This window comes from Anomaloglossus baeobatrachus, chromosome 2 (assembly GCF_048569485.1).
Source record: "Anomaloglossus baeobatrachus isolate aAnoBae1 chromosome 2, aAnoBae1.hap1, whole genome shotgun sequence".
Lineage (NCBI taxonomy): Eukaryota > Metazoa > Chordata > Amphibia > Anura > Aromobatidae > Anomaloglossus > Anomaloglossus baeobatrachus.
Genome location: NC_134354.1, coordinates 131,356,903 through 131,382,915, shown reverse-complemented (window position 1 = coordinate 131,382,915; position 26,013 = coordinate 131,356,903). Strand labels below are relative to the sequence as shown.

Sequence of the window (26,013 nt, the reverse complement as noted above, 5' to 3'; positions counted from 1 at the left end):
TCGCAGTCCATTGTCCAATCGACTGCAGAGGGCAGCTTCTTCTTGGTGAGGTCCGTCAAGGGCTTTGCCAGGCTACTATAGCATGGAACAAACCTCCTATAGTACCCAGCGGTCCCCAAGAAGGACATCACCTGCTTCTTGGTCCTGGGGGTGGGCCAGGATGCGATAGCTTCCACTTTCTCAGGCTCGGGCTTCAGTGTTCTCCCACCTACCCGGTGACCGAGGTACTGGACCTCGCTCATGGCCAGCTGACACTTTCCCGGCTTGATGGTCAAACCTGCCCGGTGGATCCGCCTGAGCACCTGTGCTAGATGCTCTAGGTGGTCCTCCCAGGTGGGACTGAAGACGGCAATGTCATCCAGGTACGCGGCCGCGTACCCTTCAAGTCCCTTGAGCAGGGTGTTGACCATCCGCTGGAAAGTGGCAGGGGCATTCCTCATCCCGAATGGCATCACCGTGGACTCGTATAGTCCAAATGGGGTAATAAAGGCAGAGCGTTCCCTGGCCTTGCGAGTCAGGGGGATCTGCCAATATCCCCGGCTCAGATCCATGATGGTCAGGTACTGAGCCCCGGCCAACTGATCGAGCAGGTCATCGATGCGTGGCATTGGGTACGCATCGGCGACCGTGACCGCATTGAGCCCCCTGTAGTCCACGCAGAACCGAGTGGTTCGGTCCTTCTTAGGGACGAGGACTACAGGCGAGGCCCAAGCGCTGTTGGATGCCTGGATCACCCCCAGCTTCAGCATCTCGTCAATCTCCTGGCGCATGTGTTGCTGCACCTCCAGGGAGACCCGATATGCTGAACGCCGGATCGGGGGATGATCCCCAGTGTCCACGTGATGGACAGCCAAGTCAGTCCTTCCGGGCTGGTTGGTAAACAACCCCCGGAAGGGGAGGAGGGTGGCCCACAGCTGGGACCGTTGGTCTTCCAAGAGCTGGTGGCCAACCTCCACATCCTCAATGGATCCGCCTGCCCTAACCTGGGCTAGCATATCCAAGAGGGTTTCCGCTTCTCCCTCCTCGGGCAGGTTGCACACGGGGAGCGCACATGCCTCCCGCTCATGATGTGCCTTCATCATGTTCACATGGAAGGGCTTCCGCCTTCCACGGGCAGGGTCCAGGGTGACCAGGTACGTTACAGGGTTGAGCTGCTGGTACACGAGGTATGGGCCTTCCCAGGCTGCCTGAAGCTTGTCCTGTGGTACGGGGACCAGTACCCACACCTTTTGACCCACTTGGTAGGTCCTCTCACAAGCGTTCTGGTCGTACCAACGCTTCTGATCGGCCTGGGCTTGAGCCATATTGTCGTGTACCAGTTGCGTCAAGGCCTGCATTTTGTCCCGGAAGCGCATGACATACTCGATAACCGACACTCCAGGGGTGGCCAAATCCCCTTCCCAAGCCTCTTTCACCAGAGCCAGGGGGCCCCGCACACGTCGCCCGTACAGGAGCTCAAACGGTGAGAATCCTGTTGAGGCCTGTGGAACCTCCCGGTAAGCAAATAACAGGTGTGGGAGATACCGCTCCCAGTCACGCCCATGGGAGTCGACCAACATCTTAAGCATCTGCTTTAAGGTGCCATTGAACCGCTCGCACAGGCCATTAGTCTGTGGATGGTACGGGCTGGCCACCAGATGTCGCACCTGGACTTGCTTACAGAGGGCCTCCATCAGCTGGGACATGAATTGGGTCCCCCGGTCAGTGAGCATTTCCTGGGGAAAACCCACTCGGGAGAAAATCTCCAGCAATGCGGTGGCCACCTTGTCAGCCCGAATGGACGACAAGGCCACTGCTTCTGGGTACCGGGTGGCATAGTCCACTACCGTCAGTAGGAAGCGTTTCCCGGAGCTGCTGGGGATGGCCAGCGGGCCGACCAGATCCACAGCCACCCTCCTGAAAGGCTCATCGATGATTGGCAGAGATACTAGTGGGGCTTTGGGGCGTGGCCCCGCCTTCCCCACTCTCTGACAGGTTTCACACGAACGGCAGTAGGCAGCCACATCGGCCCCCATTTTTGGCCAGTAGAAATGCTGGTTTAACCTGGCCTTGGTCTTAGCGATCCCTAGGTGTCCGGCCATCGGAATCTCATGTGCGATCCGCAACAACTCCGTCCGGAACGGATAGGGTACCACCAACTGTCGGTCCCTGGGCCACGCCTCCGGTGAACCCTGCTGGACCGTGGCCCGGTACAGCCGTCCTTGGTCCCAGACCACTCGCTCCGGGTCCGAGTCCGAGGGAGGCTGTGCCGCCTGCTCCTTTAGAGCTTTCAGGCTGTCGTCAGCTTCTAACGCTGCCTGAAACCCCTGACTAGATGTGGCCAGAATCGACGAGACTGTCACATCTTCGGTCAGTACCCCGGGACCTGTGTCCTGGCCTCCACCTGACTCGGCTGCCACTTGGTCAGAAGGGGAAGAGCTATCGGACCTCCGGGAGGCCCCTTGGCTTCCAGCACTCCCACTGCGGGTGACAGCGACCACAGCCGCTGCGACCGTGGGTCGTGCCTGCTCCTCCTCCGTTCCTCACCAAGTCGCCGGTTCAGGCAGACCTACCTGGCTTCCTGACACCCCGGTTGTGGGGGAACCATGCACCGAGATCTTACCTGGGAGCACTTCCGCTCCTGGACCGGCCCCAATCTCACCTGCCTGTTCCCCTCCTGCAGCAACAGAACCCCGCTGTGAAATCTCTGGGGACCCCACATTTGCTGTGGTAGCCCCCACCCCACACACTGGTCCCCCCCCTGCAGCACCCTGCTCTCTGCTTATCCCTGCAGAGGGCAACAGATCCCAGCTCACAGGCTGATTACTTGTAGAGGCATTGTCACACCTTTCTCTGACCCCCTCCCCTGTCACAGCTGCAGCTGTGTGTGTGTCTATGGTGTCTATGCAAGCAGAAATATCAGAGTTCACTCCCTCCTCCCTTACATCATTCATAGATAACACATTAACATTGTCCGGAGGCATGTCAGTACTGGCTGAAGGTTCAGCCCTTGGTTGGGGCCCAAACTGGGAGGTCATCTGCCCCAAATCTGTCCCAAGTAGCACGTTTGCGGGGATCCGATCAGTTACCCCCACCTCCCTCACCCCTCGCCCTGCGCCCCAGTCCACATAAATGTCAGCAACAGGCAGCGCCGGGTCAATGCCTCCAATCCCGGAGACAGCGAGGGTTTTTCCAGGGATCAAGTCTTGGGGGGACACCATCTCAGGCCGCACCAGAGTCACCTCCGAGGCGCTGTCTCGCAGTCCTATGGTCACAGACCGGCCGACGGTGACAGGTTGGAAGCTGTCCAGGGACCTACCACCACCCCCACCCACACAATACACCTTGGGCGGCCCTTGGGACGGGGACGGAGCCGGGGCCTTGGGACGCTGAGGGCACATGGCCTTGAAGTGTCCAGGTAGGTTGCACTGGTGGCACCGTCTTGGTTCCGCCACGGGCCTGGAGAGGGGAGTTGAGGGGGACACCCCCTGCAGTCTAGGGGCAGGTGGGGCAGTCGCAGAATTCATCTTACCCCCTCTCCAGGTGCTGCTGGTGGCCGCTCTCCTGGCCTCAGGGGCCCGGTTGTTGGTGTAGTCATCGGCAAGGGCAGCTGTAGCCGTGGACCCCTTTGGCTTCTGGTCTCGGATGAACTGGCGGAGATCCTCAGGGCAGTTCCACAAGAGTTGCTCCGTGATGAACAAGTCCAGGATCTCCGGTCCGGTGGAAAGCTGCAGGCCTTGGGTCCAGTGGTCGGCAGCTCGGGCAAGTGCCCGCCGGTGGTCAGCCCAGGAGTCCTTTGGTCCCTTCTGTAGGCTCCGGAACTTCTTGCGGTAGGACTCTGGAGTGAGGTTGTACTGTTGGATCAGGGCCCGCTTGATGGTGTCGTAGCCCTGATCTGCCTCAGCAGGCAAGTCCCCAAGGATATCCAGGGCCTTACCCCTTAAACGGGGGGTCAGGTATTTGGCCCACTGGTCCTTGTCCAGATGGTGCTGCAAGCAAGTCCGTTCAAAAGCAGTCAAGAAAGAGTCCAAGTCTCCATCCTTCTCCAGCACTGGGAAGTCCTCAACACGGACCTTTGGAAGTTTGGTGTCTCGAAGGTCACATGTGGCTGATGAGGGCCGGAGCTGAGCTAGCTGCAGCTGGTAGTCACGGTCTGCCTGTCGCTCTCGCTCTTCACGCGCTGCCTGCCGCTCTCGCTCCGCAGCCTCACGCTCTGCGTGCCGCTCCGCAGCCTCAGCGTCACGCGCTGCCTGCCGCTCTGCCCTGCGCTCTGCCAGGAGTTCCTTGTAGCCCTTCTGGTCTCCAGCCTGGAGAAGGGCCATAGCCATTTGAAGAAGGCTATCCGAGCCTCCCAGGCTCGGTGGAATGGCACGTGGTGATCTGCGGCACGCTGCAGAGCTAGGCGATTCACTGTCCCTTTCAGAGCGGAGGGCTGGCATCTGGCTCGTTGAGGAACCTTGGGTGAGCTCCTCCTCATCTTGTCTAGCAGTGCCAGGTTGCGCAATGTCCTCGGCAGAACGGTTTTCTGGCGTCGAGCTCCTGGAGGACTCGTGGGCAACCTCCTCATTGCTGTCCACAGCACCGTCCTCCCTCTCTTCGGCTCCTGCCTTAGCATTGGCCAGTTGCATAGCTCTGCTCCTGGTGCCATCAGCCATTCTTGCAGACTTTTGGTCACTGACACAGAACTGACACCTGATGCCTCCACACACCTTACAGTATCTGCACTCTGACACTCTAGTGTTGAGCTAGTCTGAAGACCCCAGCAGCCACAGCTGCTGCAGGCAGTCTTTAGTGTCTGGGAGTATGGGTCTCACACTCACACACACTATTATCTCGATCCCACCGCTATGCCACCAATATGTCACAAACCACCGGGGGGGGGGGTCACTCAGAAATCCCCCGCGCTGGCTACCAGTACGTCACAATCGGGGGGTAACAAGTGGGGTCACCCCTCCTTTATACCTCCCGACCGACAGACAGAGCACGTGACGCGCTCTCTAGCGCCCCTCTTATAGTCAGGCCAATTATGGAATTGCCCGACAATAAGCAAGGAGGCCGCTATACTACTTATGCCGATTATTGAAGGGTCCCCGGTGAGAGTAGGGTATATATTCCCCCGACCTCCGCGGGCGGAATATATAATATCTTCCCGAATCTCACTGGCCTCCCCACAATAATCCTTGGCACAACTCGCTGCCACCAACCGCTTCACGGTAACTATTAGCCGAACACACAGACGTGGGATTCAAGATCGAGATAACAGAACAGCCCAAGATTAATTATATAATTTAATCAGCCTAAAGCACACTAGAAACTACAATATATACAATAGGGAATCTACAGAATATACATATGTCAGAGTACAGTTACAGTCAAAGCATGGGTTACAAACAGGCATACACAGTTCCAGCAGTTACCTTGTTGCGTCTGGCCACAGGGGGGCGCTGTACCCAGGTTTCTAGGATCCTTCCCACAGATGTTTCCTACACGTGCCCCCAGCGAAAAGAACACTGGAAAATGGCCGAAGTAGGGTTATCAACCTGGGCAAATCCAGGTCCCCTCCTACCTTAGTGACCTCAGAGGGAGCACTGCTCCACCCCTGGCTTGAGTTATGGACAATCCACAACATGGAATATGGGCCATAACTTTGCCTGGGAGCGTCGTAGGCGGACGCCAATGCTCAAATTGTGACAGTTATGAATTTAGCTACAGAACGAGGGGACTCATGACCTGCCTGCCAGTTCCCCATTGGCTGATATCACGCCTGGGGCATTTCCCAATGTCCTGCTCCCATAAAAAGGGTGTGCCGGCATCGTCCGCATGCGGAGACACCATTTTTATGGTTGCCGTATTTATCGGAAACATGGCTTGCGAGATATGAACCATTTTTTACTGGAGTCGTTCTGTCTAGCTAGTTCCATAGCCTTGCTAATGAGATACAACTCTTGTTACAGGGTGACGGCAGGGAGTCATCCTGTGTCCATTGTTCCCACACCACCTCATCTCCATATCACAGGAGATGGCCATGGGATTTGTTGCTAAACCAGTTGTGTGAAGGAAAGGGGGGGTGACACCAGGAGAGGGCTTCCTGACATACTTGAATATCATGATTTATCGTCATATCTCCGGATTTACCTCACAATAGACAACACAGACCCTCTAATAAAGTCCCCACCAGAACGTAGTTGGAATGAAAGGAAAGAGGGGAAAATAAGTGTGAGTGCAAAATAATCAATCTCAAATATGGCCAATAAATTGAAATTGTGCATCAACATGTTCTTGGAAGACACTTTTCCTGCAGTTTAGATGCACATAATTCAGGAAATATTCCATTAGTGGATGGTTTACCACTTTTCAGATATATTTCCTTGACTTTATAATGGGAGATATTTTAAGCGAGCACTAAACGTAAAGTCAGCAGCTTAGAAAAGTGCAGTTTATGAAAGGAGCAGCTAGTATTATCCATACTTATGTATATAAATATATGTGGGGCTTCTTAGAACTGTAGGTAGGGGAGATAAAATCTTAATCAAGAGGACAGATATACCTTTTAGCAGTCCCACTGTAGGGCACTACCATTTACCTTTGTGGCAGCCTGGGATCGCGGCTTAGAGGAAGACATACAGGTCATTCCACTAAAGATTAAATGTTTTAGTTTTTACGAAATGTCTGATTATTCCCTATGAAGAATTTTTCCCATAGCACTGCATTGTTTGTGTGTTTATTCCCTACGAAGAACTTTTCCCATAGCTCTGTGATGTTTTTTTCCTTTATTATTACTCTTGGAAATGTATAAATAAATTGACAACTAGTTGCTATTCATTTTGGGACTGTGACATGTCACTACACAATGTCAGGCTGGCTCTGTATGGACACCCTGTATTGAAAGGGGATTGGGAACAACCATTGCCAGTTGCAAAATTCTAAGAATAGAGGTTTCCTATGTGGTATTTCATGTGCAATACAACCATTTACTAATAAAGACACGTCAGCAAAGTTCACCAGTTTCCTTTAAATCTTAAAAGGAATCTGTCAGCAGCTTTTTGCTGTGTAATGTGAGAGCAGCACAACGTAGGGCTAAGACCCTGATTATAGTAATGTGTACCTTACTAGGCTGTGTTTTGCTGTTTCAATTGAGATTATCACTACACGATAAAGAGGCATTTGCAGAGTAGTCCAACCATAACCCCAGCATTGATTAGCAGCTCTCTGTCAGTATACATTGTACACAGAGAGCTTTGGTGTGGGCGAGTTATGCCCAGATCAACCGAGCTCTGCAACAGTGAAAATGGTGACTATCACAACTGCTGCACCCAGTATACTAGGTGATACATCACTGGAATTGGTTTCTTTGTCCCTACCTCATGGTGCTGTCAGATTACATAGCTAAAATCTGCTGACAGATTCCCTTAGAATGTGTATTTAGGTTTTGCCCACTTCTGTATCAGGAGATGAGTGAGACCTGCTGGGTCATGTGCGCTACTGACAGCTAACGCACCGCTGTCCAATTCAGGCAGGTGCATGATACAGATACAGCATCCTATGCGGCAGGAATAGAATAGACACGACCACCAGTCCTGATCCGGAATCGAACAGAGTCAGAATAGCCTTTTAGGTATCCCCACCAATGCAGTTAGAGGCTATATTATAGGTGGGCTTACTTCATATGGAGTCAGCAAAGGCTTGGGGAAGGCAGTCCCCCAATCTATAGAAAGTCTTGGGCAGGCGACCTGTATCCACCTGCAAGTAACAACAAGGCAATTATCAGTTAGCATATGAGAAATGGCAACATGTTTTCAGGGCAATGTAGTCAGTGGTCGAATCTACCGATAGTCGGATGACAGCGATTATAGCTTTTGAGACTTCCAAAGATATCAGGCTCTGAATGGGTTAAGCAAAGTGAGATCTAAAACCAGTTAAAAGCAAATAAGTGGCCACTATACCCCGTCATGAAATATTCTGTTTATAAATTAATGTAGCGTCCAGCTCGGGCCGGTGAAGGATGATGTTCCACCACATTTGTGGTTTATGATACTTTTTTAATGGACTGCCTGCATTTCCTCTTAACAAGCTTTCGGGAGCTAACCTCTTCTTTTCATCAGGTCAGAAATAATAGGCATCTCATTAATGCTCTTAACTTTCGCATTCTAGTTAAATATAAACAGTTAAAGAGATTTCCAGGACAGTGTTTTTTTTCTTTCTTACCTTTCTTGCATTTGGCTCTATTTTTCTTACTGGAAATTAAGGCACATTATTTTTTTTATATCTGTTCATTTTTATAAACAGTTTGCACCTAAAAGCTTTTCGAGAGATAATGCAGTTAGTCCATTAAAGAAAAAAATACAAGAATGGATGTCATCAAATCATTTCATATGTTTCAGTTATAGCTCCCCAATAGTAAGTCGTGTGAATGATTAAGAAATAGGAAAATGTCAGACTTCTAGACAGACAAGCAGAAGTAAATGGAGAAAGAAAGAAAGAGATGGATTTATAAATAGAGAGAGACAAATAAATGGAGAGACAAGGACAGACGTGGGGTAGACTAAAATGTAGCTAGTCCCAGGGACAGACACGAGCAAGGTGCAGACAGACCAGCTGATTCATAGACAAGGATGGATAATCACACTGGTATACAGTGATTTTGGTGCCAACGATGTCTGAACGGTTGTATATTAAGTTTATGGTGCTGATTAAGAATATGACTTCAGTTTTGCCAGATTAGCTCTAGTTTCCAAGATATTTAATAGTTAAATACTTAACGCAACACGACTGAAAAGCATTTGGAATTACAAGATTATTATTTTTGTTACAACTAGTACACATCCTAAAATAATACAAAAAAATTAAAGATATATAAGAGTGACCAGAAAAAGTTATGTATTATTTGATTAATACAAAATTAGTTATATAACATTATACATTATTAATGTCAGTGCTTAAAAAAAATGCTGTTTATGCTATTTCCTTTTGTGTGTGTCATCAGGATAATCACATTGGAGACTCCAGCAAAAGCTGCCATCATGTGTATGTCCCGTCCGCCATCGTGGGGGTGCCCCGTCCGCCATCGTGGGGGTGCCCCGTCAGCCATCCTGGGAGTGCCCCGTCAGCCATCCTGGGAGTGCCCCGTCAGCCATCCTGGGAGTGCCCCGTCAGCCATCCTGGGAGTGCCCCGTCTGCCATCATGGGAGTGCCCCGTCTGCCATCATGGGAGTGCCCCGTCTGCCATCATGGGAGTGCCCCGTCTGCCATCATGGGAGTGCCCCGTCCGCCATCATGGGAGTGCCCCCTCCGCCATCATGGGAGTGCCCCCTCCGCCATCATGGGAGTGCCCCCTCCGCCATCATGGGAGTGCCCCGTCTGCCATCATGGGAGTGCCCCGTCTGCCATCATGGGAGTGCCCCCTCCGCCATCATGGGAGTGCCCCGTCCGCCATCATCACAACACAGATAAAACTCTTCCAGGCCGAAGCATATGGTAAAATTGGAATTGTTCATGAGTTTACCAATATGAGGACCATCAAAGACTCCAGCTTTTAGTTTTTCCATGCTCAGTCCAGGGAATGATCTACAAATGTACCTGAAGCAATTACCTGATTTGTCCAAAGCCCTAACACATTGTTTCATTAATCCTAGCTTAATATGAAGCAGTGGGAGAATGATTCTGTTCTTGTTCACCAGCGGTTTGTTGATGATATTTGCAAAGCCAACAATCATTTCTCCTCTTGTAGGCTATGACACTTCTGTCCAATGATCTTGCTATGTCCTGCTATCCTAGAGGCACATGAAGCATGGGTATTTTGTGTATCTAGATTGCTGTCCAAGCAAGAAGTTCATCATCCTCAGATCAACACAAATCAACCTCTGATGTTCATGATAACAGATTTTCTGTAATACGATTATTATATTTTCATATTCTTTAAGTTTTGTTGAGTGAGCAGTGGGAAAAGACGCATAACACATAACGGTTACCATTGTGCAAGAGAACACTTCTAAAGCTTCTCATGGAGCTATCTATAAAAAGCCGCCAGCCTTCTGGTCGATATTCCATTAGTCCCATTTGAAGTACAATTTCTGGGATATCATTGCAGTATTCAAGTTCTTCCTCTTGGTTGAAATATGGGACAAGCCAATCTTCTCGTCCGATAGACTGCAATTTTAACTTCTGGCTTTATAAGATTTTGGTCACCAATTATGGACGCTAAAAGTTCAGATACTTGCTTGGACCGATTTAAGTCTCAAATCAGGTCATCGAGTTCTTTTTGGCTTAATGGTTGAGACCTCAAAGAGCTTCCCTTTAATTCAGTTCCACTGCTACTACCAGCCATACACTCCAATCTCTGCCTCTCTTCAGAGTCTGACAGTGGATGGTCCAATAGTCTGGTAAAGACTGGTAAGGGGACGTCATTGCCATGTGGAATAGGTTGTGCTATCGATTCCAAATCAGGATAATCCCACAGAGCTTTCTTGTAATGATTAAAGCCTTTAATCTGTACAACACAAAAATAATCATCAAGGTGGTTTTTCGGGTCTCTCCATACCTTTAGCACACCTATGTCTGGGCAATTTTTTCACCATTTGTCCACTGTCATACATGCTTCACACATGTTTGCAAACCATATGTGTAGGCCAAGATTTATCCTGGTCTCCAAGCTGTACTCCAAAGTAAGCCAGGTATGCTCGATGCACAAATGTCATATTTCTTCTTTGTTTTTGAACCATGTACTCTCCACAAATGTAGCAAAAACAATCAGGATTGTTGATGGAGGCTCTTCTTGATGAAGTCACAAGTTTTACATGTATTTATATACTTATTAAGACAGAACTTATTTGGAATAAACCAAGACTGGGTTAACAAACATTTATTGCAGCTGACTTCTTTCCTCAGCAAATTCACAGTAGAATTCTGGCTTCAACAAGTCACTTTATCTAGACACTGCAGTGTTAAAGAGTCAAAAAGACAGATCAAAAGCTATTGCATTTATCACACACAAGTCGCATTGGGAGAATGCATTATTGTCATGAATGGCCATTGTCTCAAAAACTAGAACAAATTTGGCAAAAGTAATGGAATTTTTGAATTCAGCATCCTCAACATACCCTAAATCCATTAAAAAAAACCTTGGCGCCTGAATTTTTTTTCTGTAGACCTGTGTTATAGACAGTGGTTAGGATAGATGCAAGATAGATACAGATAAAATGAATGACTGATAGACACAAACACTGGAGATATATATATATATATATCCTGTATTTTTCGTTTTAGTAGAAGCTCTGGATAATAAGACGCACCCTAAATTTGGAGAAAAAAAACGGTAAAAAAAATATGGGGTAGTGGTGGCAGCAGTGGTGGTGGAGTGGGGTCACAGGAGGCAGGAACGATGATGGAGCAGGATGATGCTGCAGTTGGGCAGGTGTCCCGGATGCTCGTTGCGGGCGCTGTGAGGTAGGAACATCCAGAAACTGTCAGCGGTGCGGACTTCCAAGAAATGGCGCCCGTAGTTGGTGCCTGCGCAGATTGAGCTATCTATTCAATGACGAACCGAGATCTCATCTGCGCACGCGCCACCTCCGGGCGCCAATTTCCTTAAGTCCGCTGCTGGGAGATCAATGGGCCAGAGGCAGCGTGTGCGCAGATGAGATCTTGAACCGAGAGCTCAATCTGTGTACATGCCAACTCTGGACGCCATTATTTGAAGCCCACACCGGCGACATTTTCAGGATGGCCCCTGCCTCACCCCCTGCAGCGAGCCCCGCCTGCAGCACAGCCCACAGCCAGCAGCATTGTCCCTGCCTCCTGTGACCATTCTCCACTCACTTCTCATTTTCCTCCCAAATTTTGGGGAGGAAAAGTGTGTCTTTTAATGCGAAAGATACAGTATATATACAGTATACACACATATACATACGTACACATATGGCTGGTCACAAGGACAGAATCAGACTGCTGCACGACTGACAATGTACATTAAACTAAATAGATACAAAGATAACCAAGTTATGTAATCTCAAATGTATTAAGACACTTGATAAATAGACATGTGATGGTTAATTTTAGATATATAGATCTCCAGTTAGTCACAAGATATAGAAGCAAGACAGACACATGACTGATTGACTGGTAGAGAAAGACAGGTATACAGATAGATATGACAACATATGAGATAGAGGGATAGATAGGTTCAGACAAACTGACAAGAAAACCTCTCGAAAAGACCACCTCTTTGAGATGGTCTCATATCTATCATACACTATGCAAGATTGCAATCTTCTTCTTCGTAACCCCCACCACTAGAAGTCCATTTTTCATTACTATGTTGGTAGCTCACATGAAAGTTGCTTCACTGCAGTTAGATAATACACTCAGAAGGACAGACACAGTGATAGCCAGAATGAACGAGAGATAGACAGACAGACATATGACATGGGAGAAGGTCTAGGTCAGGGCTGCAGATTGTCCAAAAATTCCAGGACAGTCTAAAAATAGGGCACTTTTTTTGAAACTTATACAAGTTATTTTGATTGTAGTTTTCATTTTACAGTGAATGTGGCTAATGTTGTCTTATCAGAATTATGGGCCGGAGACATATATCACTTGTAATGATAATGATTTATTATGCTTTACCAATGTGTTTGTAAAAAAAATATTGACTTCTTAAGCTATCCATAAAAAGTAAAAAATCGAGTTGGCAACCCTAGGTACAAGGTTATTTGAATCTTAAATGTAAGTGTCTCTTAATTATTCATTAAGTAACAGGACTCGGTGCGATGAGTCGGGACAATGATCTAAGCAGCTTCTCACTCCCAGGATCTATTTTATAACGACGTGTTATAAGACAAGAAAGCTGTCTTTTAATGTTACAGTTGCCTTTATAATCTGAATATAGAGATGTAGCCTTAAATATCAGGGTACTTCCAGCACCAGTGAAGTGGTAGTGCCAGAATGCCCCCCCAATCCCACCCCATAGTGAGGGCTGCGCGTGGTGAGTGTGTGTTTACAGCTCTGCTCTCTGTACTCACGCTTCCACCTCTGGGAACAGCTTGAGTTTATTAGGGAAGATTTCCGACAGCAGAAGCCGCACGTAACGACAGCCGAGAGCCTGTAGACGTGACTCCAGGTGCTGCGAGGAGAGAGAGCCACAGTGCGTTAGACAAAAAAGAAAGCTAGGCATTTAGGGGTAAGGCAGCCGTCCAAGCCTTAGCCTTCAGTGAATAACCCTACTAATTAATTAAGTCAGGAGCTAGAGAATAACAAGATGAAATGAAACATCTCCAAGTACACACTGAATTGCCGAGGAAATTCTCAGAAGTTCTCATCTGTATGGAAAAAGCCATTAATATATTATACATGTATTAATATAAACCACATACATACAGCATATAGCCCCAAGAGGGACTGAGGGGTGAAAAACAGGAGAACACACAAAATACACCACCTGTATCACATTGCCCATCCCTCCCAGGGCTTCTTTGAAAATTGGTCCGAATTTTCCCAGAAGGCAACAATGACTGTCACTTTTAGTGCACGCTCACACCATGGTATACATGGACGAGAGCTATCTGATATTTTATCCAACAGCACTCCCTCCAATGTTATACTACGGGGCAGTGCTACATACCGTGATTGGCAGTGTATCCATACAAGTCTATGGGTTCATGTAAAACATCAGACTACACTCGGATGTCATCTGAGTGCAGTCTAATATACGCAGAGACAGCCAATGGAGAAGATGGAGACATTAATCTCTCCCTCTTCTCCAAACCTTGGCTCCTATTTTCACATGCGAGGGCATATTGTATCTTGTATAATTGTTACTTGTTTGTATATGTTTATGTATATGATATGTATATGAGTCTCCTGAATTGTAAAGCGCTGCGGAATATGTTGGCACTATAGAAATAAAGATTATTATTATTATTATGAATCGGATCACAGCGAATGACGCTCGGCTCACGCTCACTACAGAGTTTGGGCCGAGTGTCATCAGCAGATCGCATCCAACTTCGTTTGAACATTCTATTTCTTCTCTCTTTAGGAACCGCCAAATGGAAATATGTCAATAATAGATCGAAAGCAGTGGGGCCAAATTGATTTTTTTTTTACATGGATATGGGACAGAAATAGACAAATATTGATAGAGATGTGGTGATGAGTAATTGATATAGACGACTTTTTATATCTGAGTCCAGTAAATGCTATCATTAAATAGAAAGTATGGGATTTCTAAGCAAAGATTAAAAAAAATATATAGACAGTCGGCAAAGCCAAGTAGCCATAATATACAGAACAGTTCCAAAAATTACATATAACCACTTTATAATATGCCTTGTTAGAGATGTAGGTAAAGAAGTGCAGCCAGTGCAGATGCAGGTCTACAAGACCTTAATGGGTTGTGCAGAATTAGAAAAATCTTCCCAAAACAGTGCCACTTTTTGCCTCTGTTTGTCTGTGGTATTGCACATTCACTTTAAAGGAGCTAAGCTGTAATACCAGACACAACCTGTGGACCTGTGTGGTGTTATATATGAGAATAGCCATTTTCCTCATTCCCTTGAATCTGTCTGCAGAGGTAGCCTCCCCTCACTGATATTCTGCAATAGTAGACCACAAATTATAATCCTCCCCTACTACGCTAAAGTCCACTTCTCCAATGCTGGAGGTCAGTGGAAGGGCTAAGGAAGAAATTAACCCAAAAGTCAAGATCAAGCAGTTTGACTCTTTAATGATAAGTCTATATACCGTGTACATAATCCACTGTTTGCAGTAAGTACTAGGTAATAAGAAAAAAAATGTATTAAAAGGGAACCTGTCATCAGAAATTTAGTTTTAAACCTAAAAGTTTCCCTGTCTGCAGCTCCTGGGCTGCATTCTAGCAAGGTTCCTGTACTTTTTGTGGCCCCTTTTAAACCAAATTAAATACTTTATAAACTTGTACCTTTTGCTATGTAAATTTTGTAAATCGTCCATGGGGGCGGGCTCTCTGGTGTCCGTTACTGTCTTCCTGCCGATTTACGCCGCCCCCCAACGCTGAATTTCATATCTCAGGACGCCGCCCCTGGGCGCCCGTGGTCCCGCACATGCGCTGTGCGACTGTAGCAGTACTGTGCACTGTGTGCACGTGTGATCGCTGGTGACGTTTTGCGCAGGCACGAGGTTATGGGCGGCGCTGTGAGTGTCCTCAGCAAGTGCCGCCCATAACCTCGTGACCGCACTTTCCTCTCTTCCTCCAGCGTTCTGCGCAAGCGCTTGCTGGCCAGATGACCCGACATCACCTCTTTCCCATCTTGCCCTGCTGCAGAATAAGATGGGAAGGAGGTGACGTCGGGTCATTTGGCCAGCGAGCGTTTGCGCAGAACGCTGGAGGCAGTGGGGACAGCGCGTCCACGAGATTATGGGCGGGCACTTGCGATGCAATCACAGCGCCGCCCATAATCTCGTGCTTGTGACACACGTCACCAGCGATCCTGGCGTGGGCGGCACCTCGGGCGCAGCGGGCGGCGTCCTGATGGATGAAGTGGAGCGTGGGGGAACGGCATCAATGTGCAGGAGGAACAGCAACGGTCAGCAGTGAGCCCGCCCCCATGGATAATTTACAATATTTACATAGCAAAAGGTACAAGTTTATAAAGTAATTTGGTTTAAAAGGGGCCACAAAAAGTACAGGAACCTTGCTAGAATGCAGCCCAGGAGCTGCAGAGGGGGAAACTTTTAGGTTTCAAGCTAAATTTCTGATGACAGGTTCCCTTTAAAGGGAATCTGGCAGCAGATTTTTGCTACCTCATCTGAGAGCAGCATGATGTAGGCAAGAAGATTCTAAATCCAACAATGTATCACTTAGATTACTGGCTGCAGCAGTTCTGACACAATCCGAATTTTTAGATTGTACATTAACAATGAAGTGTCAATCAGAGCAGGGTGGCAAACCGGACTTCCGTGCGCTTAACATTGTAGTCTGAGCCATGAGAAGTCCTGCTGTGTCCTGCTGCTTAAAAAAAATCTACATATATAATCAGCAGTTGTGGATGTCCACCTAATCCGGCATACACCGCGCCACTGTCAGTTGCGCAGCCGCAGTTCGAACGATGCCCCGGATTCCAGGTCCTCACTGCACGCACACACACACAAACACACGTGAGCACATATACACACACAGCAGACACACATAGATACACCGAGCACGTACACACACATAGCGCACATGCATGTATATCTTGAACACAGACACACACACTGCTGTATACTCACCTGTCCGGGGCCGCCGCTTCTGCTGTCAGCGCTTTACTGCAGTTGAATGCTTTGTGGCGCCATAAAGCATTCAACTGCAGTAAAGCCATAACAACATCCTGCAGCGGCCGCTCCGTACACTGGACGCTATCACGGAGGGGTCTGTGTTCTGCTGCTGAGTCACGGCATAATAGGGGACAGAAGGGAACCAGCAGGAGCACATTACTAAACAATGCGCTCATTACTGCAGGGGACATCAGCCCCCCGACGAGATCTGTATGCCCCCCAGCCCCCTCCCACCAGATCTGTATGCCCCCAGCCCACCTCATCAGATCTGTATGCCCCCAGCCCCCCCACCAGATCTGTATGCCTCCAGCCCCCCTAATCAGATCTGTATGCCCCCAGGCCCCCTCATCTGATTTGTATGCCCCTAGCCCCCCCTCACCAGAACTGTATGCCACTAGCCCCACCCACGAGAACTGTATGCCTCCAGCCCCCTCCACCAGATCTGTATGCCTCCAGCCCCCTCCACCAGATCTGTATGCCTCCAGCCCCCCACCAGATCTGTATGCCCCCAGCCCCCCACCAGATCTTTATGCCCCTAGCCCTCCCCACCAGATCTGTATGCCTGCAGCCCCCCTCACCAGAACTGTATGCCCCCCCCACCAGATCTGTATGCTCCCAGCCCACCTCACCAGATCTGTATGCCTCCAGCCCCCCAACCAGATCTGTATGTCCCCAGCCCCACCCACCAGATCTGTATGCCCCTAGCCCCCCTCACCAGAACTGTATGCCCCTAGCCCCCCCACCAGATCTGTATGCCGCCAGCCCCACCACCAAATCTGTAAGGCCCCAGCACCCCCCATCAAATCTGTATGCCTCAAGCCCCCCCACCAGACCTGTATGCCCTCAGGCCCCGCACCAGATCTGTATGCCCCTAGCCCCCCCACCAGCTCTGTATGCCTCCAGCTCCCCCACCAGATCTCTATGTCTCCAGCCCCCCTCACGAAAACTGTATGCCCCCCACCATAACTGTATGCCCCCAGCCCACCTCCCACCAGAACTGTATGCCCCCAGCCCCCCCAACAGATTTGTATGCCCTCAGCCCCCTCCACCAGATCTGTATGCTCCGAGCCCACCTCCCACCAGATCTGTATGCCCCAAGCCCCCCTCACTAAATCTGTATGCCCCCAGCCCCCGTATGCCCCCAGCCCACCTCACCAGATCTGTATGCCTCCAGCCCCCCTCACCAGATCTGTATGCCCACAGTGGGAAAAATGTTTTGCTTAATGTACTTTGTCATTATAGAAATACAAAAAAAATCATATCAAACACTAATTAAAATGACAGCACGATCGTGGCTCGCACTATTGCTTTGCAGTGCTGGGGTCCCGAGATCAAATCCCACCAAGGACGACAACTGATAACGATGTAAACGCTGTGTAATATGATGGTGCTATATAAGAAAGATAAATAAAACAATGAATAAATATTTAAAAATATTAACAACATATTCAGCAAAAAAAATCAAGATGACAAAAAACAAAAAAATAAGATTTTGCTGTCGGAATACTGAAAAATAGCCAAATAAAGATGTGTCCTATTCGTGATTGAGAAGGGGTTAATATATTTGCATTCCGCCGGTAAATAATGCAAGTTTTGTCTATTGACCACCGCACGGACGCCCATGATATTGACTGCATTGACTATACGAGCACATGATGCCGTGGGCACACGGGCCGGCACCGGAGTCAATCAGGCACCATTATGGTCTTTGTGCTGGAATGTGATTGTGGCGCTCAGTAAATGACTCTAATGACGGCACTATGAAAAGCTTCAATTCCAGCACAAAGGGAGAGTAATAAGGCCTGTAACCCGGGCGCACAATCCGTCCTGGCATTGTTGTTTTGCATAACTTTAGAGGGAAAGTCATTTTATTTTCGGCAGGGAGAGAATTTTAGCACATTTTTTATTTAGTTTCCCCTTCAGGCCTCTGCCAGACGTCTGTTCACCTTGGTTTCCCTTTGTTTTAGTGTCGCCTGAGCTCACTTGAGTCTCCAGTGCTAAAGTCGTTAAGGGTTCAGAGGCGCCGGTACCCTGCCCAGTAAATAAGCAGTTAACGCAGATGGATCTTATAAGAATATTATTTTATACATATCGGTCTGACAAGAGCGCATTTTATTAGAGAATGTGGTTCTTCGTCTACCTGGGTTGCGGGACAGGGTGAGGATGACAGATTATTTCTTACACAATGACTCCCTGTCAAACGCCCCCCCCCCCTCCTCCTCCTGCCGGAGCCGCGGTCTTGGTTCCCAGGCTGGAAGTTAATTAAGCCCCTCTGTTTTCCACACGGGATGGGAGTGGATGGATAAATAACCAACAATAACCATTCCAAGTTCATTTAATGAGAAGTGCAAATAATAATTGCGGTTCTGTAATTGCAGCCAATAGATTAATGAGGCCTGTCCTCGTTACACAGGATAGACAGAGGAATACTCATTAGCAGGAACGCGACAGGGTGCTGCTAGGAGCTAAAACAAAAGACCCCGGCAAAACACACAGACCTAATGATACTCCCTATACAGAGGCACAGCTACCACCCCCTACACCCCCCCAACCAACAGACACTATACTCCTCCTCTCATCATCTCCTTCACAGCTATGTGTAAACCCTCTCACCCAACGCCCCCCACAATCATGCCGAACACCTCGTCATCCACCCTCGTAGAACCCACCGCGCGCACAATATGACACCAACACAACTACACCTTCTACCCCTCCGCTGCCTGGTACACCCAGTCATCCCCGGCACGCTGATAGAGGCATACATGCCGAGCAAAGACTAATTAAAATGGGCGCATGTGTCCAGTTTAATGATCTGCATGGGGGACTAGGAAAAAAAAAAAAAAAAGGAGGAGGAGGGCGAAATGACCCATTGCTTCTGATTTGCAAAGAAAAAAAATGTAAATGTGAAGAAGAGGAAAAAAAAAAAATCCTCGCTGAGATTAACAAGGACTAAAAATGTATCTCTCTGGAGGAGGGGAGGTGGATGCATGGAAGCGGATTATGTTCATGTTGAGAAAAAGAGGAGAGGATACACAAGTGATGATCCGTCCCTGCAAGAGGCTTTTAACCGTTAGGCAGTCTTAGAGGTCTGCAGAACAGCGTGATCCAGTCCGCTCTGACACTGAAAGGGTTACACATAGTATTTTAAGAAATCACTTGTTCTCCAACTTCAGTCATCATCACATACTTCAGTGTCAAATCCTCCAGCGATTTTTAATTAATGAGAAACCGCATTTAAAAAGATGAATACTGAGCATCTTAAAGAGGCAGAGACAGGTGTGCGCATAATGACTGGATGAATAATGAAGGAGAGACATAATTGTTTAATAGCAGGGAACCATTAAAGTGCTTACCTCAAGTATTTTGGGGGATCCTTGCCGCCCTAATGTACCAAGAATAAGGCCCCATGTTTTCGCTCCAGCAGCAGAAGAAATGGCATCACCTCGATTTTTTCGCATGGTGCTGTGATCATAATATTCCCGTGAGAAAACCTTACTGTAAGGATCATACCTGTGAGAACATATAAATAGAAAAGCTTACTATATATAATAATCATACCTCTGTATAGATGTAAAGAGGAAACCTTTATAGAAAGGCTAAAGGCTGGATCCTATACACCTGGGGCAATGGTAAAGACAGAAAAACCTGAATTCAATGACTAAAGGCCCCGTTACACACTACGATTTATCTGACGATATGTCGTCTGTGTCACGGTTTCCGTGACGCTCTTCCGTCGTTAGCGACGTCGTTGCGTGTGACACCTACGTGCGACTCCAAACGATTGCAAATAGGTTGAAAATCGTTGATCATTGAAACGTCGTTCAGTTTCAAAATATTGTTCGTTGTTTGGAACGCAGCAGACATATTACTACATTTGACACCCTGCCAACGACAAACAACATCCACACGACCGCCTTGGTCAAACAGTATATCGCTGAATGATGTAGCGTTGTTTGTGAGATAGTTACGTGTGACCGCTACTAAACGAAGTATGTGCGATCTCGGCAAATCGTAACTACGATCTGGGCGTGTCACATCGCTACTGAGATTGTCAGATAAATCGTAGCGTGTAACGGGGCCTTTAGACTTGTGTCCAATGCTTTTCCCCATATAGTGGATTTATCTAAAGGTATAAAAAAAGAAATATAATAACAAAGAAGAAAACCTATACTATATGGATCTTACCTATGTAATGAATAAAACAAAAAACCTTATTATTAGTGATGGGTGGACCCAGACTGTAAAAATTCGGATCCGCACGATTTCAAACGTACCCAAGTGCCGGGCCCGGAATTCTGGGCACTGATCTGGAAACTCGGGAAATAAAAAAAATAAAAAATAAAGGAAAAATAAAGAAAATAAGAATGAAGCAAGCGCTTCATACTTAGAGACTCCAGCACTGCTATAACTGCTCCCGAGGCTGCTCATTCACTTCCGGGGCCATTTATTATCCTCATGCATATGCACTGCTTTCTCCGCCCACCAGCATCTGGGATTGGTTGCAGTCAAACGCGCCCCCACCCTGAGGGACAGTGTGTCTGACGTTTCCAATCACAGACCGGTCTGCGGGTCACTATCGTTCAGGAAAAATAAATGTAAAAAGTTGACGTAGGGTTCCCCCTTATTATGATGCCCAGCATAGATACCATATGGTGCTTTCTGAATATTTTTGTATTGAATGTCTTATCAGGCAGTACAGAGAATCTCTACAAAAGGTAGCACTCTCCTTCGGGAGAACATAGCTTTACTGGGCATACAAACGACAGTCCACTTATTTCAATAGATAACATAAAAACATGGTTTCCTGTCTTTATCTTGTGACATCCACAATTCAAACTAGACAACCATCCCATAATGACTCTAGCGTGTGGTCTACCCTTTGCTGGCAACCGGCAGTCCAAAAATGTTGCTGGTGCTGATCAAGAAGTGCCGGCTGTCACAGTGAGACTCCGCCACAAGATGAGCAGATTCTCTAATGTATTATTTCCAGTTTTTGTTTTTTTAAAAAAAATAATTTAAACATATTTAAAACACTACTTAGCGCACAGAGCCTTGAGGAGGTGCTACACCAATGCTATTATTCTTGATATGTTGTCTCTAGATTGGTGAGGGCCCAGGTTTTGCGACCTCCACCGAACACAAAAATACCCCGAGAGGTGATCAGCTCAGGAGGCACGAGTGCACAGCTCCAGAGATCATAGGCTTGTCCTGCGCTCCTGTAGCCTGAGCTGTGCTCTTCTAGGGGCGTGTCGGAGCATTTGGTGGGGGGTCCAGGACCCCCACCATTCTGCTTGCAATTAAGAGAAGAACAACATATAAAAAATAACAGCAAAACTTTAGACACTCTTTAAAAAATTGCATTTGTTTGCACTTTGATTCCTGGTAAAGTATAATTCCACTTTTGAACATCATTGAATGGATGAGATATCCTGATATAAAGTGATCTACAAAGGACATGAAGCCATTGATGTGCAGCTATAGCGTTTCCCACGGCCCATTCTTATTCTATGAGGTATTCTGATTTCTGCTGACAGAGAAGACCCTTAAGAATTTAGTGGAGCTCCTGGAATGTAAAGTTCTCCACTTCATACAATTTGCCCACATCAGACTAGAATACATTCATATCCATAGTATAAATTGTAAAATGAAGCTGCAAAGTGGATCTATGCGTTAAGCCTGCCATTAAGCTCACCCTCTAAAAAGTCAGACCTTTTAGCCTGATCCTAAAATGTCAGAGCACCCCATCTTCTTCAACTACTAAAAATTAAGCTCTACATTTCATGACTTATGGATTACCCCGATTCAGAGCATCAGGTCCGGTTTCTCACCCTTATCCCTCCATTACTATGTGTGTTGATCCAAGTTTCTGAACACATTTTAAGCTTTCACACACGAGACTTAATCTAGATTTTGGAATATCCGTGCGTTTAGTTCCAGTTTGAACTAAGTGTTCTTTACCTGAGCCCCAGATTAACAATGCATTCAACAGGCCAAATGCAAATCCATCTTTGCTGTAATCTGAAGAGGAGCAGGCTTCAGACCACGTCATTTTGGAATACCAACCCAAATGTCAACTGCGTATGAAGTAAGGACAAAGCAAATTAGCTGGTGTAACCTCCCTGTACGTGCGCTATATCTGCCAGGTCCACCCGAACTGCCGAGCTGTGCAAGAACTTATAAGAAACATTTATTCAGGTTCCCTGCACCACATTCAGAAATGCAGAGGAGATAACAAGTCTGGTGTGTGATGCTTTAAACCCTGGGAATGATCATGAAACAAGCCCAACTCAGCATGAACATTATTTATTGAGGATAAAATGTGCAATATTTAAAAAGCATCTCAAAGTTATTCCGGAAAAGTGAGCCAAGGAAATAAACAGATAAAATAAATAGTATGCGCTGCCGAACATCATAATGAGGGGCAGGAAACGAGAAAGTGAGTAAATCTCCCCAACCTGCTATTGTCAGGATGAAAAATAAAGAGATAATGGAGCAATAGTCACAGAAACCTGCAAAATACATCCACACGTATACATTTTCATTGTCCTATCCATCACATTGGGACGGCTATAAAAGCCTTTCCAAAGTTAAGGGGGCTTTACACGCTATGATATCGTTAATGTTTTATCGTCGGGGTCACGTTGTTAGTGACGCACATCCGGCGCCATTAACGATATCGCAGCGTGTGACACTGACCAGCGACCTTAAGCGACCTCAAAAATGGTGAAAATCGTTCACCATGGAGAGGTCATCCCAAACTCAAAAATCGGTAAGGGTTGTTTATCCAGGTGGTTCATCGCTCATGCGGCAGCACACATCGCTCCGTGTGACACCGCAGGAGCGTGGAACGTCTCCTTACCTGCCGCCGGCCACAATGCGGAAGGAAGGAGGTGGGCGGGATGTTATGCCCGCTCATCTCCGCCCCTCAGCTTTGATTGGCCGGCCGCTTAGTGACGTCGCGGTGACGCCGAACGTCCCTTCACCTTGAGGGAGGGATTGTTCAGCAGTCACAGCGACGCCGCCGACCAGGCAAGTGCGTGTGACGCTGCCGTAGCGATAATGTTCGCTGCGGCAGCGATCACACGATATAGCATGTGCGAAAGGGGCGGGTACTTACACGCTCGATATCGCTAGAAATTGCTAGCGATATCGTAGCGTGTAAAGCCCGCTTTAGTGTTCATCTTGGATCATACAGTTAGATGGAACAATGGTATATTTAGGCTCTAACTAGAGATGAGTGAACCCAAGGTCTCGTGTTCGGGGTTCGTACCAAATACAGACTGGACAAATCAATCAGTGTTAGGGTACTTTCACACTTGCGTTCAGCAGAGTCCGTCACTATGGAGAATAGCGCAGTCCGTTAACGCACTGCGCTATTCTCCATAGACTTGTATGGACGACGCACTGTAACGCAAGTGTCAGCGTTGCATCCGCTGGACGACGCAGCGTCATTATTTTGACGCTGTGCCGGGCGGGAGGAATGCAGCATGTAACTTTTTTTGAGCAGTGCAATCCGTTGGATTTCACTGCGCATGCCCTCTCTGGCTCCCTGCACCCGCAACCAGGGTAAATATCGGGTAACCAAGCAAAGTGCTTTGCCGATATTTACCCTCGCTACGTGTGCAGGGAGCCCGACACTTCCCCGCTTGGCTCCGCCCCCTCCCGCACTCCACTCCACATGTATGTACACACACACACTCACCTGTCCTCAGCGCCATGGCCCCGCTCGGCTCCACCCACTCCTCACTCCGCCCCCCGCACACATTCTCGGCGGCCAAGCGATCAGCTCCGGTTACTGGGAGCGATCAGCTGATCACCCGGCGGCCGGCTACTGGGAGCGATCAGCTGATCACCCGGCGGCCGGCTACTGGGAGCGATCAGCTGATCACCCGGCGGCCAGCTACGGGGAGCAATCAGCTGATCACCCAGCGGCCAGCTACTGGGAGCGATCAGCTGATCACCCGAAGGTCGGCTATTGGGAGCGATCAGCTGATCACCCGAAGGTCGGCTATTGGGAGCGATCAGCTGATCACCCGGCAGCTGGCTACGGGGAGCGATCAGCTGATCACCCGGCGGCCAGCTACTGGGAGCGATCAGCTGATCGTTCACAATAGTCTGCCGACGGTAAACTGTAAAAAAAAAAAAAAATCAAAAAAAAAATCAAAACGGATTCCGTTGTTTTGCAGCATCTGTTGTGCCACTATATGCAACACATCAGTTGCATCCCTCACACAATGCAATGCAACGGATACCGTTCAACGCAAGTGTGAAACTAGCCTTAAGAGTTTGGCTGCTTTATGTATGCTGACCACTGGAGCCAGCATCGCTGTGCACGGGTATACTGGATCCCCAGCCCAGTGTGAGCTGCTTGCAGCGTTTGATCGGCTCACACTGGTCAGATGTAGGGTGCACCAAAAAAAAAAAATAATAAATTATAAACCCTGCCCACCCTCCCCCGGAAGTGATCTGTTTATGGTTGGCTGCATGTGGGTGGACACCCCAACTGCCCAATTAGTGACTTCCACTGGGGTTCTTGTCAAGTTCAGGTCCCAATCCGAACTTTATCTGAAGTCCGGCTGAACCCACCGAACTTCCACAAGTCCGCTCATCTCTAGCTCTAAGGGTCCTGTTACACATAGTGACGTACCAGCGATCCCACCAGCTATCCGACCTGGCAGGGATCGCTGGAACATCGCTACATGGTTGAACTGTCAATGAGGCAGATCTCTACAGCGACCAGCCATCAGCCACCTGTGTAACGACGGCTCCCTGCACACTCAGAACTGGTGCTCGTTGGTCTTCCGCCGTCAAACACGCCGATGCGTGCTGCACAGCAGGAGACCAACAAGCAAAAAATGGTCCTGATTGTTGTGTCATGATCAGCGACCTCGCAGCAGGAGCCCACTCGCTGCTGCTTGTCACAGACAGCGATATCGCTGGCGAGGTCGCTGATACGTCACAAAACCTGTGACGTTTCAGCAATCTCGCTAGTGATCTCACTATGTGTGATAGGGACTTAACCTACAAAGGCATATCTCACATAAAATCACTTTGTGTACTGAAGTCTTATGATAACCTAGATGACTCATGGTGTTAAAGGTTCTTTACTATCCTGAAGCCTCGATCTAACATAAAATTATTTCGAAGTTTGCATGTACGTCATCAAAAGTTTAATTAAGAGTATGGAGTATCAAATCCGGAATCTTTCTAATAAGATATAAGACCAGCTGGAATATGATTTCCTAGGACCCAGATGACCAACATGCCTAAAAGGCCTACGTCATACAATCTCATGACAACACTTTTAAAATGTCATATTATTACACTAGGGCCCTTCTCTGGATCTCCTCCTATGAACCATATAGAAGAGCCAGCTTGTCCATGTATTACATGGTTGGTCAATCATCTGCACTGCCATCATGGAATACTATGGCCAGAGACAAATTTTCTCTGTAATAACAGCTGAGTGTTCGATAAGCTTTGCAAATTTTTTTTAACAAGTGGTTGATTATCTTCATCATATATCCCTTGTAATGAGAGTCCATTACCAAAAATAACTGTTCGAACTCATACATTTCACCAATAGCTGTTCATGAAATGCTCCTTGGTCAAAAGCTATTCCTACCGTCACACAGTGCACATATAGGCAAAGTTTGGCACTGAAGAGAGAGGAATAAAGTCACTGCCAAAGCTCTGGTGATGGGTGATATAGTCACAAAAGGGATTGGGCATGTTGACTTTCAACAT

The 26,013-nt window shown here is 47.8% G+C and overlaps 1 protein-coding gene across 1 annotated transcript in view; it reads right to left on the bottom strand.

The window, feature by feature from the left end:
- DPH1 (diphthamide biosynthesis 1) overlaps positions 1-26,013 on the bottom strand; it is a 410,699-nt gene that overhangs the window by 13,585 nt on the left and 371,101 nt on the right. The window contains exons 8-10 of the mRNA XM_075335338.1: positions 19,620-19,776; positions 12,996-13,096; positions 7,641-7,719 (exon numbers count right to left, since the gene is read on the bottom strand). Of these exons, the coding sequence (XP_075191453.1) occupies positions 7,641-7,719; positions 12,996-13,096; positions 19,620-19,776 (337 nt within the window). The remainder of the gene's footprint in view (positions 1-7,640; positions 7,720-12,995; positions 13,097-19,619; positions 19,777-26,013) is intronic.